We start from the raw sequence: 13,544 nt of genomic DNA, 5'->3' as shown, positions 1-13,544 counted from the left end.
GCGAGGTCAGGAGATTGAGAACATCCTGGCTAACACGGTGAAACCCCGTCTCTACTAAAAAATACAAAAAACTAGCCGGGCGAGGTGGCGGGCGCCTGTAGTCCCAGCTACTCGGGAGGCTGAGGCAGGAGAATGCCGTGAACCTGGGAGGCGGAGCTTGCAGTGAGCTGAGATCCGGCCACTGCACTCCAGCCCGGGCAACAGAGTGAGACTCCGTCTCAAAAAAATAAATAAATAAATAAATAAATAAATAAAAAATAAAAATAAATAAAAAATAAAAAAAAAGGAAAAGTATAATTTTTGAAGAACTCTCTTGCCCTGCGAGAGTGATCTAATATGAATGAATAAAATATATTTCCGTAGTTGAACTGAAAATAGGTACATCTCTGTTGTTGAATTCTAATAATTTTATTCTCTTTAAAAATTCACATAGAGTACAATTACCAGTGTTCTTTTGAACTTGCTATTTTCTCAAAATTCATATAGCTATCCCAATAACACTCTTAAAGCCTTAAGCATGGTAATTTTATAACGCCTCTTCTTTCAATGTGTCTCCTAAAGTCCCCTTATAAAATGTCTTCTTTTAAAATAGCCATCTTCGGAATACTTTATGATGCAGAGTTTTATTTATGTATGTTGGTTGTTTCAAGCCACTTCACATCATGGTTGTTGTATGATCAATGTGGCAAGAGTGAATATAAGACAATGCAAGTATGGACCACTAGTTATGTTGAAACTCAGACCCTTTGAGGATGCAAAAGAGGACCAGCAAGTATGCATCCTTCAAGTTGAGTAAAAGCTAAACAAACATACACCGGATAGAAACAAACAACAACAAAATCCTTATGGCTTTGTTGATCACCGTGGTGTTTAATTGACTCTATTTTAAGACGTTTCTGCACTTAGCCCTCTCTCCCTACTCAAGGTGCAGCAAATCACTTTCTTGTTAATAATGCATGTCTATATCTTATCTTGGCTGTGTCTGTATTGCAGTCCACAGTTCAAGTCCTCAAGGCCACTGCCAGCACCCTGGCACACAGGGGCCCTCTGCTGTCGTTGTTGTCCTGTTGACTGCTAAAGAACTCAGACTAACAATGGTACTGCCCACATTCATGAGTTACTTTTTGCTTCTGTTGCCTTTCAAGTCTTTTCTGGAATCTAATGGGTTTTTTTTGTTTGTTTTATTTTGTTCTGTTTGGTCTGGAACCCAGAAGACATTTATCTAGTAAAATATTAGGTGATAATTTCCTAAGACTTATTTCAACAGATTTAAACATTTTTTCTTTAACATAGGTGAGTCAAAGTCACACTACACAAAAGTTAAGCATGTTTCCATCACCACTTTGCAGATAATAAAACCTTTTCATTTCCATGTCCATGGGGAACTATGCACCCCAAGGTCCTCCACACGTGGGAGGGAAGAATCTGTTCAGGAACTCTGTGAAGTCAGTATTCATCAAGAAATGGGTATTTTGGATGATCACACCACATGAGCATTTCCACGAAGCGGACATTTTCACTCCAGGCTTCAATGTCTTTCATTCAGTGAGAGAAAAGTCAAAGGCCTGAAGGTTTCCTTGATCTTTTCAGGATTAAAGCTTTTAGGAATGACAGCCACCCCTTGCTGGATGTTGAAACGCAAAACAACTTGAGCTGTCATCTTATTGCACCTTTTTAGAAGTGCACCCTTTAACGAAGGCGGAGAAGACATATTTGTCAAGGTGGGATTCCTAGTGGTCTCCAAAGGGCTATATGCAATCATGACAATGTCATGTTATTGGCAAAATTTCAAAAGTTTTGTCTGGGTGTAATATGGGTGGCACACAATGTCGTTGCTGACTGGCTTGGGTTTGAGTCCTGGGTTGTTCTGGATGAGCTCCAGCTGGCCTGCTGTTAAAACTGGATACTCCGAGGGATTTCACCAAGCCAGCATCTTTGCAAGCTTCCAAAGTCTCCTAAGTGGCACACAGATTTGACTTGTGATATAACCATTTGCCATTCTCACGTATAGGGTAGACTTCATCTCCTGGCTTACGGACCATGGGTATTTCAATGATGTAAAGATCCACACAGTCTAGCTGGAGGACCTTGAGCATCCTCTCTAGGCTTGGGCAGACCAGCTCTGGGTCATGATTTGTAGCCCACAGCTTTCCACAGTAGAAGATATCCTTCCTCTGCACCTTTCCTTCTGCTATTTCCCCTGATGGCCTCCCCAACTGCGTCTTCATTTTGGTAGATGTAGGCTTCATCAGTGTGTCAGCACCTCAGGTCGATGACAACCTTCACTGATGCAGACTCAGACTAAATGTAGAGACACACTACTTGGGCTTTAGTGACATCTCTATCTACCACCTATTTGGTGTGTGGCCTTGATTAAGTCATTGGCTCTCTTAGGGGTCAATTTAGGCTCTGAGTAGGTACCAAGTCTGACGACAGGAATGCTGTTTCCATCACTTAGAGGTATGTGGTGATTTGCAGGACTCACTTCTTCATAGTGTCCTTTGATGCACAAAAGCTTTTAATTTTGATGAAGTCCAATGTATTAATTTTATATTGAATTGCTGTGACTTTGGAGTCTTGGCTATTCTTGTACGTTAATTTTTTCATATCAGTTTTGGAATCAGCTTATCTTGTCCTAAAATTTTGTTGGTATTTTCAATGAAATAGATTGACTAATTAAGGGAGAAGTGTGGTCTCCTTAAAAGAGAGCTTCCTATCAGAGAAGGGTATGCCTTTCCATTTACCCAAGCCCTTTTGGTGTTCTTCAGCAATGTTTTAAAGTTTGTTTCATATAGATATATTACAATTTTTAGACGAAGTTTATGCCTAGGTTTTAATGTTTTACTATTCTAAATTACTCTGATGTTTAAATGTTGGCAACTAACACAAGTGTTTAAAATACTATGTGAGCTACAGTATTTCAATCTATTCTATGATCCAAATTCAGGCCAAGTTCAGATCTGCAAACTCAGATCTACTCCAGCTCTTTGCTTTATAGATAAGGAAGCTGAAGTCTAGAGATGTTGAGTGACTGACTCCAGGCCACACAGCAAGTAGATGGTAGGTAGAGATGCCACTAAAACCCCAGGAATCTGTCTCTACATTTGTCCTGACTCTGAATCCAGGGCTCTGTCATTTTACCAGCCACCATAAAATATTTGAGAGTCTAGGAAAACGGCAAATGTTCTTATATCCATCAAGAACTTGTATTTGCCTAGAGATGGACTTTACCAATCAAGATAGGAATTAGATAAGAATTATTTTTAAATTTTTTTTTTCATCTTTTTTTCTGAGACGAAGTTTTGCTCTGTCGCCCAGGCTGGAGTGCAGTGGCGCGATCTTGGCTCACTGCAAACTCCACTTACCAGGTTCACGCCATTCTCCTAACTCAGCCTCCGGAGTAGCTGGGACTACAGGCGCCCACCACCACGCCCGGCTAATTTTTTGTATTTTTAGCAGAGATGGGGTTTCACCGTGTTAGCCAGGATGATCTCAATCTTCTGACCTAGTGATCCACCCACCTCAGCCTCCCAAAGTGCTGGGATTACAGGCGTGAGCCACCACGCCCGGCCAAGAATTATTTTTTTAAAAAAGGAACATTAAAACAACGGTCAAATGAGAGAAAAAGCAAAATTCAGACAGACAGATACATACACACACCCCAAACCCTCAGACCTCCAGGGCTTCCTGCCTGTGAACCGAAAGGGGGAGTGTGAGTTTCTTGGCCTGTCGGCAGGTGCTTCTCAAAGGCCCCACAGTCTTCCACTTCCTGGGGAGGTAGCAGCAGAATAAAACCAGTAGACACTCCTTTTCTCCTCATCCTCCCGGCCACCGCTGCCTCAGCCTCTGCCTCCCAGCCTCTTTCTGAGGGAAAGGACAAGATGAAGTGGAAGGAGCTTGTCACCGCAGCCATCCTGCAGGCACAGTTCCCAATTACAGGTAGGGCCGATGTGTCCACGGCAGGGAACTTCTAGAAACTCTTTGTGTATGTTGGGGGGGGCGGGGGTGGGCGTGGGTAGTGGAGGGTGGTGAGGGGCTGGGGTCTCCTTCGAATCCTGCCCTCCTCAAATCAATGGGCAAGTGAGCAGTGAGGGGTTTGGCCCGGTGCTGGCATCGGCTCCGTCACAGCCGAGCTGGGCATCAGTTCAGAGCCAGCTGCTAGAAAACACAGCTCCTCCGGGTACAGATTTTTCCAGTGATAAGAGAGGAAGGAAGAAGGAAACAAGAGAGCAAACGAGGCAGGCCCAGGGTGGAGACACGGAGAGGGAGTGTTTCACAGAACCTGGACAGGATCAGAAAATGTCAGCCAGGCCGTGTTTCGTGCTGCGACCTTCTAGTCTCTTCAGCTTCTTTCACCCTCTGGCTGGCTCCGTCACTCAGCCCCTTTTTTTCTTCCTTCGCCAACAAAGATTTCATTGGTCAGTCAAGGTCATGGCCTCAAACACCCCAATGGGCCCGGGAGTAAGTGGGGGTAAGCAAGGACGAAAGGGGCACGGGCAGGAAGCACTGGGCGGCAGCCTCCACAGCGCCTTCGCCACCTCATGGCCAAGGGTCCGTGTCTAGGCTCAACCCTGTCATGGCTGTCCCCGCACCCCACCGCCTGGGGCTGCCGGATGACACACCGTCCCAGGCTCCGTGACTCACGCCAATCCGCCCCTTAGGCGGCCATCTAGCCCAGCCAGAGGGCCAGGCGTTGACAGAACATGGGGCAGATGAGAGGATGTGCCTGGTTAAGTCACCACCACGAGCAGCGCCCAGCCAACAACAGCGCTCGCTCCTCACTTCATTCCCGTTCGTGGGAGCTCGGCTTTGCTGCAAGCCTTTAGCTTCCACCATGTTTTCTAGCCCAGGTAATGAGGAAGAAAACCAGTGAAAAGAGGGCAAGACAAACTGCTCAGGGGGGATTGGCCTCGTGGCATCTTCCTGAGAAGTGGGGCAGGCTGAATTTCAATCTAAAGGAACAGGGAAGGTGGAGCAAGCAAGTGTCCTCGGCCCACCTGACCGCTCCTGGAAGCTCACCTTGGTGTGGGAATTTGTGTAGGGGCCCTGTTGGGACAGCGGGAGAGGCCATGGGCACTTCTGCTCCCACCAGGGAGCAGGGCACAGCCCGGACTAGCGCCTGGGGGATTCTGAGGCCTGTGCAGCTGCAGGGGTTTCTGTCAGATCACAGCTGTTTTCTCAGAAGAGGCTTGTGGGGTCTGAGTCACACACACAGTGTGGCAGAGTGAACGTGCCTGAGCTTGCTCAGAGCAGCCCATCCTTATGTGCTGGGGACAAGGGGACGCAGAACAGCTGGAATTTAGTGACTGCAGGGGAGACAGCCAGGGGCAATAGCTCCAGCCTCTGAGCTTCAGCCTTGGGACACCCCACCAGGGAGATCATGTAACCTTTTAGGGTCTTTACCTGCAGTTTCCTCACTGGTCCATTTGTGTTCAGCTTGGAGAGACCAAGGTAGGGGCAAAGTGAAGTTAGAAAAATGAAAGGCTGCTGGGTGGATGTGGCTGCCAAGCGTGGTAAACAGAACCCCACCCAGCAGACAAGATGGGGGCCATGCCCCATTTCCACAAATAGGGGGCAGGAGGAGAAAACTGCACATTGGCTGGATTTTTTGCTTCTCAGTGCCACTTACTTTGCCTCTGTGGAGACTGACATTTTAGCTATTTTAAATAAGGCTAATAGACAAAAGTTTTTCAAAGTATAATAGCCCAGACAACAGGTACGGTAAGACAAGGTGTGACTCAGAGGGGCCTCAACACCGAGGGCTGCGGTGGTGCTTGTGCTGCCTGAGGGGACACCTCCACAGTCTTCTATGAGCGGAAAGTCCGCTTATAGCATTTCAGTCAGGTCTTCTCTCTCTTCTTGCTCAGTTAAGTGACCCATTGCATATGCCCCTTTTAAAATGTCTACTTTTTACTAAGCTATTGCATTTGCATTTCTTTGGAAACGACCAGATTATTAGGATCAAAGCAAATGATGACCCGGTCTGTCCACATGAGGGGGCCTCCCTAAGAGAGAGTCTACCAAGACGGTCACCCGGGCTTGAGGCCAGAAGAACCTATGATGGCGTGCCTGCTGGCATGGGCACACTTGTGCCTGCAGAGCCCTTAGTGCCTCTAACTCCCTACTCTGCAGTAGCCAAGAATGCACCCGGCAGTCAGTGTGGTCTTTGTCTTTTATCAGTGAGGAGATGCAGCTCTGACATGCAGCCTTGGGAAACACAAGGCTTCCAGGCTTGTGAGCAGCTCTGCTTTTAGGAAGGTGGCTGGACGTGGTGGAAAGAGCCAGGCTAATCTCAGGTGATGTCCCAGCGCTGCCGCTTCCTAGCTGTGCAATCTTAGGCAAGTGACTTAACCTCTCTGGGCCTCAGTTGTCTCATGTCTAAAGAAAGAATTATAATACCTTCTTTGCAGAGATGTGACAATGAGAAGTAATGTAATGTGTTCAATAGTAGACAGCCAATAAGTAAAAATTGTATTTACTATTACCATTATTACATCTTGGACTGTCTTCTTGTTCTCAAAACCCAGAAACAGGAGATGGAAACTCACGGCTGGGATTCTTAATTTGCTTTCAATGTGTTGTAAAGCAGCAGTGGGCATTTTCTCCATCAGTTGCAATCCAACTTATCCCTCTTCTGATTTCTGGGCACACCCATACCAGCACAGAAACATAACAATGATCCCGGGGGTAGGCCCGATGGTGAACAAGGAGCGAAGCTCTGGCTGGTCATAGGATGACTGTTACATCCACCATTTTCATTTTTTAAAGATACTTATTCTGTAGGGGAATATTCTCCCGAAGTAAAAACATGTCTGAAAAAATATATACAAGATGGAGGCCATGCCCCATTTCCACAAATAGGGGGCAGGGGAATTGGCTGGATTTTTTTTCTTCTCACTGCCACTTACTTTGCCTCTGTGGAGACTGACATTTTAGCTATCTTAGATAAGGCTAATAGACAAAAGTTTTTCAAAGTATCACTTTGAAAGGAATTAGAAACAAAATCCACCCAGTCATCACTGGTCGGGGTAGCCACGTAGATTCTGAAGCCAAAGGGCTATTGCGGGTGCACAGCGACTGAGTATCTAAATGCAAACTTCTTGAACACAAAATCTTTGCTAACATTGCTGGGAGGTGAATGTCAGGCAAGCTGTTAAGTGATACCAGTACATGTTTTTCATCAAAGGCATTTTCACCATCAGATTGCTTCGCCCTCCAATCGCCTAGCTCTGCTCATCCAAATGAGCTATTTCATTTTTCGATTTTAGCGTTTCTCGGGCTTACTAGCCTAAAGATCACATCTGCTGCTGCTAAGCATCCCCCAGAAACAGTCCTGGGGAGCTCTGGCTTAGGTGAATAACCACTGCTCTACTTAATTTTAAATTCTTCGTATTTTTGCTTTTGTTCTTTAAAAAAATGCATTTAATTGTTATTGGATATACACTTTTCCAGTCAAAAGTTACCCAGCATTGTGTCTTTGCTTTGTTCAGAAAGGTCCAGATGCCCTGAGGGAAGTCTCTTAGATTAGAGTTGTCCAAACACGCACTTTGGGAATCCTTTCTCCCAAGCCTTATTTATCTAAGGCTTAGGACCTTACATAGGTCAGATAATTGATTTAATAAATACTGGAAATAGTTCAAAATAAATTTCTTAGCTCTGCTTGGGCCAAGGCTAATTTTTATTAACACTGAAGTGATGGTGTTAGTCACTTTGAACAAACATTCAATTTGGTTAAAAAAAAAAAATTAAACCGGTCATTTGACCTGTTAATCGAAATAAAATGATCACTTTAGTCAGTGCATGTACATAGTATGTCTTCCGGTCTAAAAAACAACTTTAAGTTCCCTGAAAACAAAGACACCCCTGTCACACTCACAGTTCTACCCAGCACTTAGCATGGTACCTGGAGCAGAGTCAATGTGCAATAAGTATCAATAAGAATTGTTGAATGCACATTGGGAGGCCGAGGCGGGTGGATCACCTGAGGTCAGAAATTTGAGACCAGCCTGGCCAATGTGGTGAAACCCCATCTCCACTAAAAAATGCAAAAAATTAACTGGGCATGGTGGTGCGTGCCTGTAGTCCCAACTACTTGGAAGGCTAAAGCAGCAGAATCACTTAAACCTGGGAGGCGGAGGTTGTAGTGAGCTGAGATCGCACCACTGCACTCCAGCCTGGGCAACAAAGCGAGATTCCATCTCAAAAAAATAAATAAAATTAAAATAAAATAAGAATTGTCGAACGAATTAAAAGGTGAGTGAATGAAGGAGATCTAGATGCTTTCATATGATTAAATTAACTTTAATAGTTTATTTGGCAGGTATATTGAATTGGCATTATTTGGACCTTTCCTCTAGAGATCACGTAGTATTAAACAATGTATTTTAAAAACAAAACAAAAACCAGAAATTAAACAGGTGGAGGGGACAGGGCAGTTTGAGTGATTAGAATTATTTGAAATGAGTTGCAAGGATGGTTTAAGATAAAACCCTGCCGTTATTAAAATTTGCTGGTTGGACCATATGAAATTTCCACTATTTGTTTATTTCAGATCTACAAAAAGGATAATTTCATATGATTCAACTAACATTATAACTAAAAATAAAGAAATATGCTCATTTTTTTTCTGATTAGGCTTTAACACTGGAGAAAAGCAGAAAATAAACAAGACTAACACTGTTGGAGATTGTTAACTAATGAACTAAAAATAAACTAATGAAAGGCATCAAGTAGAAAAAGACTGGATTATAGTATAAATCGCAGTATCCAATCCAATCACCCAGTTTCCTCAAAATATAGAAAGAAAAAGCAAGATACTTACTATTAGTCTGGTTTGATCCAGGTTACTAAATAAATATTTCAGGCAGCCAACATTTTTCTCTTCTCTTAGTTTGAGATATTTTAATAAAGATATAAAAACCACTGAAAGAAGTTAAATTTTTTTCAAAATTCCTAACAAGCCAGCCCAATAATATGGCATTCTCACTTCTTTATATTCCAACCCAACTTTTTTTACAAGTGCGTACATATTTTTTTACAGCTATCATAAAAAAGTTTCAAGTGCTTTTTTTCTTAGTATTTTATTGTAAGCATTGTTTTCATGTTTAGCCTTTGTGATTGTTTTTAATTGCTATGTAAGCTTCCATAACATCCATGCATCGTATTTTCTTCACTATTTCCTTATTGTTGTACATTTGGACTATTTCTAATTTTTGTTATTTTAGCTAATCCTACAAGAAAATCTTTACATATGTAGCTTTTGTTACTTTCTTGGGCAAATCCAGGAATGACAATTGAAAGAATAGGTTAAAGTAAAACAGCATTTTGCAGGATACGCTAGACTTCTGTTGAAAACAATCCCATCAAGGAAAGAAAATGTTTCTCTACCTCTCTGTGACCATCTCCAAGCCTTTGTGTCTTCTCTGGAGCAGGCACTATGGTGGAGGGAGAGGAGGCACTGGAGCCAGAAGTCCTGTGCAGCCTTCCCCTCCCCACCTCAGAACCCCGTTCTTCCTCTGTGAGATGGCGGCAATGGTGCCTCCTCACGCAGGGGACTGTGGAGCGGAGATCTGATTCGGAAGTGCCTAAACACAAAAGGCACTTGGAAAGCCAGAACCATTAGCACATGTGTCTCAGTTTCCCAATCTGCAAAATAGAATATCATTTTCCCAGTGCAGTAATGGGGAAACACTGGACTGACATGCTTTTTTTCTTCCTCTGTCATTACATTGCAGTATGTAGCTGGGCAGAAATTTCTCTCTAGGCTTTAGTTTTAGCATCTGTGAGATAAGAAATGATGAGAGGGTTGAACATCCCTTTTAGCTACAAAATAAGTTGGGTGTGGTCTTGAAATTACAAAGTTTTAAAGAACGTTTAATGACTCAGCCCCCGATCCTTACCCTACCCCACAGGTATTGGCTCTCAGAATTCAGAGCCTGAACTTCTTTCTTCCTTGCCTCTCCAAATAGTTTTTAAATCTGGGTTCTCACCTTATCACAATATTTTTAACGTTCTAAATGGGAGCCTCTGCTGTGAAAAATCCAAGGACAAAGTCCATTCCTTCTGCTTGTGCATCGGCTGCAGATTTATTGGGTGCCATGCAAGGACTTAGGTTGGTGAGAACGGACTTGAAGAGAAAGCAAATTACTGCCCGAAGCAGCCAAATTGCAGTGGTGAAAAAGTTAGGCGTTTGCACTGTCCACTTTGCTTGCCTGTTATGATTTGTGCTACTCAGCAACTAATTTTCAGGCTCAAGGAGAAAAAAATAAATAGAAAGCTTTAGAACAAAGACAAGCAGGACCCTTGCCAGTCCAGACCGCCGTTCTCTGAGTGCAGCCATCCCTTTATAGTTGCAAAATGCGTTTCCATGCCTTTGTTTACTGGATCCTCATAACCATCCTATGGCAAGTAGCAGAAAAAGTAGCAGGATTTATCTCTTCTCATAAATGAAGAAAGTGAGGCTAATAGGTCTGGTGACTTGCCTACGAGTAGAACCAGGCCACAAGCATGGTTTCTCGGGGCCCTTGTACAGGGCCCGCACCCTGAACAGTGTGCAGCTGCTCGCTCAGGTCCGTGCACCGTCATATACCCAAAGACTGAATTCTGAAGCCTACTATTAAAGGTATTCCCTTACTAAGCACTTAATCTTTTCCTCTCAATTTTTATGGTAAAAAATAATTATTTTGATGCTGCACATTCTCATTTGATACACATTTTCTGCTGAGTATGAATATTAGGTTATTAATATAGAACTATGTTTTTCTAGAACATATTATTATGGTTCTAAATGAAGAACTTACACTTTCTCCAAATCTGATAAATCCATGGTTTCCATTTTATTCTCAGAAAATGTATCTATTTTGGAACTACTTGAGAGGGATGGGCCTCAATTTGCAGTTCAACCCACTCCTGTGTGTGCAGGTGTGCACTGCTCACCACGTCACCTTATGCAGAGGTTATAAGTAAAATGTAAGTTAAATCATATTTGAGAGGTTTTGCCCTAAATGAATTGCCCATAATTAATCTGCTTGGTAAGAGTGGATCTCCATGTGGTGTGAAGGTTTTATGTGTATGAGATTCTCTAAAAGAACAGCACGCCGTCACGCACAGACTCTGAATTGAGATTTGTTTTTTTGCGAACTCCTCTAGGACTGGGAGAGTTATCTTTGAATGACAAATGTCTATAATCTATTCACAATTATTTATGTCACATTTTAGCCTGGGGTTCACCTGCAGGCTTGGCACAGATAGTGCAAATCCTTGTGCTGTTGACTAGAGCAAAGCAAAAGATGGTTTTCTGGTGCTCAGAACAAATGCATGAAGCATTAAACAGCTGGAGATGTGAATATCTGAGACTCTTAGTGGGCTACCCCCAAAGCTGGCTAAGAGGAGGGCTGGGAAGAGGGGAAGTATTCAAGTGCTGCAGCAGGATGTCTGTGATGGGCTGTAGGTGCTGTTGCCTTTGCCAAGCCATGGCAGGTGGGGAGGAGGGCTCAGAATGGAAACCAACATCACCATTTAAGATGAACAAACCTCTACTCCCCTCTTTTGCTGTAGACACTAGAGTCTACTGTGTCATCTTGTATTTCGCTAATTCCCCACCATGCAAAATTGTACTGGCTCCAAGACAGAATGTGAATGTCAGTGCTCAGTTAGACCTGCCCTTTCGTCATCTGGGTTGGGCATGATGGTGGAGAATGGGTGAGAAGTATGATAGGGGAAAGAGTAGAAAAGACAGACTGGGGGAGGGGTGGAGGTTGCAACCTGTTCCCCTGGGTTGATTGGCCTGAGCAGCCCGCTGCAGGGAGAAGGCAGCTGAGCCAGGTGACCCATTATGGGAAGAGCCTGAGCCCAAGCCCCAGGGGTTGCAGGTCAGTGTGGGTGCTGGCAATGTGCACGCCAGCTTGTGTTTACCCATATGCTCTGGTGGTTGCAGGTGTCTGTGCCCCTGTGGGCATGTGCTGGCACATGTGGTGCTGTGTGTTTGTAGATGTGTTCTGACATGCATGTGCAGGCGTGCATGCATTGGTGTGTGTGTGGTGCATTGTATGCTCACCTGTATGCTGATGGATGTGTGCCTGCGTCTGCAGGGAAGTGTTTTTATGTGCAGCAGTGAGTGATTTTGTATGTATGGTGTGTGTGTTTAGGAGGGGTTTGGTGGCAGCAGGACAGCTCCATAGAAGGAAGGGCAAACATTACTTGAGCTCAGGGCTGGCAGTCTGGGTTCTGGGTAGGTGAGCAGAGAGGCGGAGATGTCACAGATCATGTTCCAGGGATTCTGCAGAGAAGGGAGACAAGAAAATCTCTGTTGGATCATGAAGAGATGTGAGTGGCTTCTTCATAGCTGCATAGACTTTTCAGGTTGGTCTGGTCTGACTCCCGTCAGAGCTCTCTCATCTTCCAAGTAAGCCTGGGGTCTTTCCTTTTTTGTAGCTTTCTTCCTCTCAATTCTCCGGACTTAGAATGCAGACCCCACCCCATGCCCCACCTGCAGAAACGCTGTTCACCCCTTAATTCTAAGCCCAGATATGTGGGGATCTCCCAGACCCACTGTTGACATTGTTACCAGCGTTAAAATGACACAAGCAGGTGGAAAATTGTTGTTCTCAGAATTCAGGGTTAAAAACCCAACAGAAATAGTTCCCTAGAGTGAGGCGTTCCCAGAGCAGAGACTCAGCACCCAGATAGTTTCAGGAACACTTATCTGTCAGCAGAAAATGTCACCAGCTCCCCAAATTCTCACCAGTTCTCCCCACAGTGACCATCCTACGTATTTTGGCTAAAATAGGCAAAAATGCATTTAATGTTTTTATTTTTTCACCCTCGGAATAGGTTGGCAAACAATTCAGTAAGGTGGTTCCCAATGACCTACTTTGCCCAGCAAGATAACCAGATGGATAATGATTTTTTTTTTTTTTTTTTTTGAGACGGGATTTCACTCTTGTTGCCCAGGCTGGAGTGCAATGTTGCGATCTCAGCTCCCGCAACCCCCATCCTGGGTTCAAGTGATTCTCCTGCCTCAGCCTCTCAAGTAGCTGGGATTACAGGCATGTGCCGCCACGCCTGGCAAATTTTGTATTTTTAGTGGAGACGGGGTTTCTCCATGTTGGTCATGCTGATCTCGAACTCCCGACCTCAGGTGATCCATCTGCCTCGGCCTCCCAAAAGTGCTGGGATTATAGGCTTGAGCAGCTGTGCCCAGCCGTGATTTTTAATATCTGATTATTTAAACCATCTGACAGGCCACTTGACTTACCAATTGAGTAAATATTTACCAAGCACCTCTCATGTGCCCCGAATCAAACAAACAGTCCTGCAGATGGTTGGCTCAACCAGCCCACCGACCAGGCCAGTGTCTTGAAGATGAAGGTTAAATGATTGAGAGCCCGTAAGCAAAAGAAAGTGTCCCTGGTCCCGGAAATCACATTCTCGATTTTTACAAAAAAGTCTAAATTTGTCTTCAGGCTCACTTCTTTATGGTCTCATCTAATTTTCTTCATTGTGTGGGCCTGTGCTAATTTCCATGCTGAGTTTAGTAGCAAAGG

At 44.2% G+C, this 13,544-nt stretch overlaps 1 protein-coding gene and 1 pseudogene across 2 annotated transcripts in view; one reads left to right on the top strand and one right to left on the bottom strand.

Moving 5' to 3' along the window:
- Nucleotides 1-569: 569 nt before the first annotated feature.
- LOC117076598 lies at nt 570-3,820 on the bottom strand (annotated as a pseudogene).
- The window catches only part of CD247 (CD247 molecule), an 89,245-nt gene continuing 79,414 nt past the window's right edge, over nt 3,714-13,544 (top strand). The window contains exon 1 of one of the 2 annotated variants that reach the window (XM_033198469.1): nt 3,714-3,939. In XM_033198469.1, coding sequence (XP_033054360.1) covers nt 3,882-3,939 — 58 coding nt within the window. In that variant the 5' untranslated portion in view covers nt 3,714-3,881. The remainder of the gene's footprint in view (nt 3,940-13,544) is intronic. The other variant, XM_033198468.1, reaches the window with a different exon arrangement.

Source organism: Trachypithecus francoisi, unplaced genomic scaffold (genome assembly GCF_009764315.1).
Source record: "Trachypithecus francoisi isolate TF-2019V2 unplaced genomic scaffold, Tfra_2.0 Lachesis_group5, whole genome shotgun sequence".
NCBI lineage: Eukaryota > Metazoa > Chordata > Mammalia > Primates > Cercopithecidae > Trachypithecus > Trachypithecus francoisi.
This window is presented reverse-complemented; position numbering and strand designations above follow the sequence as displayed.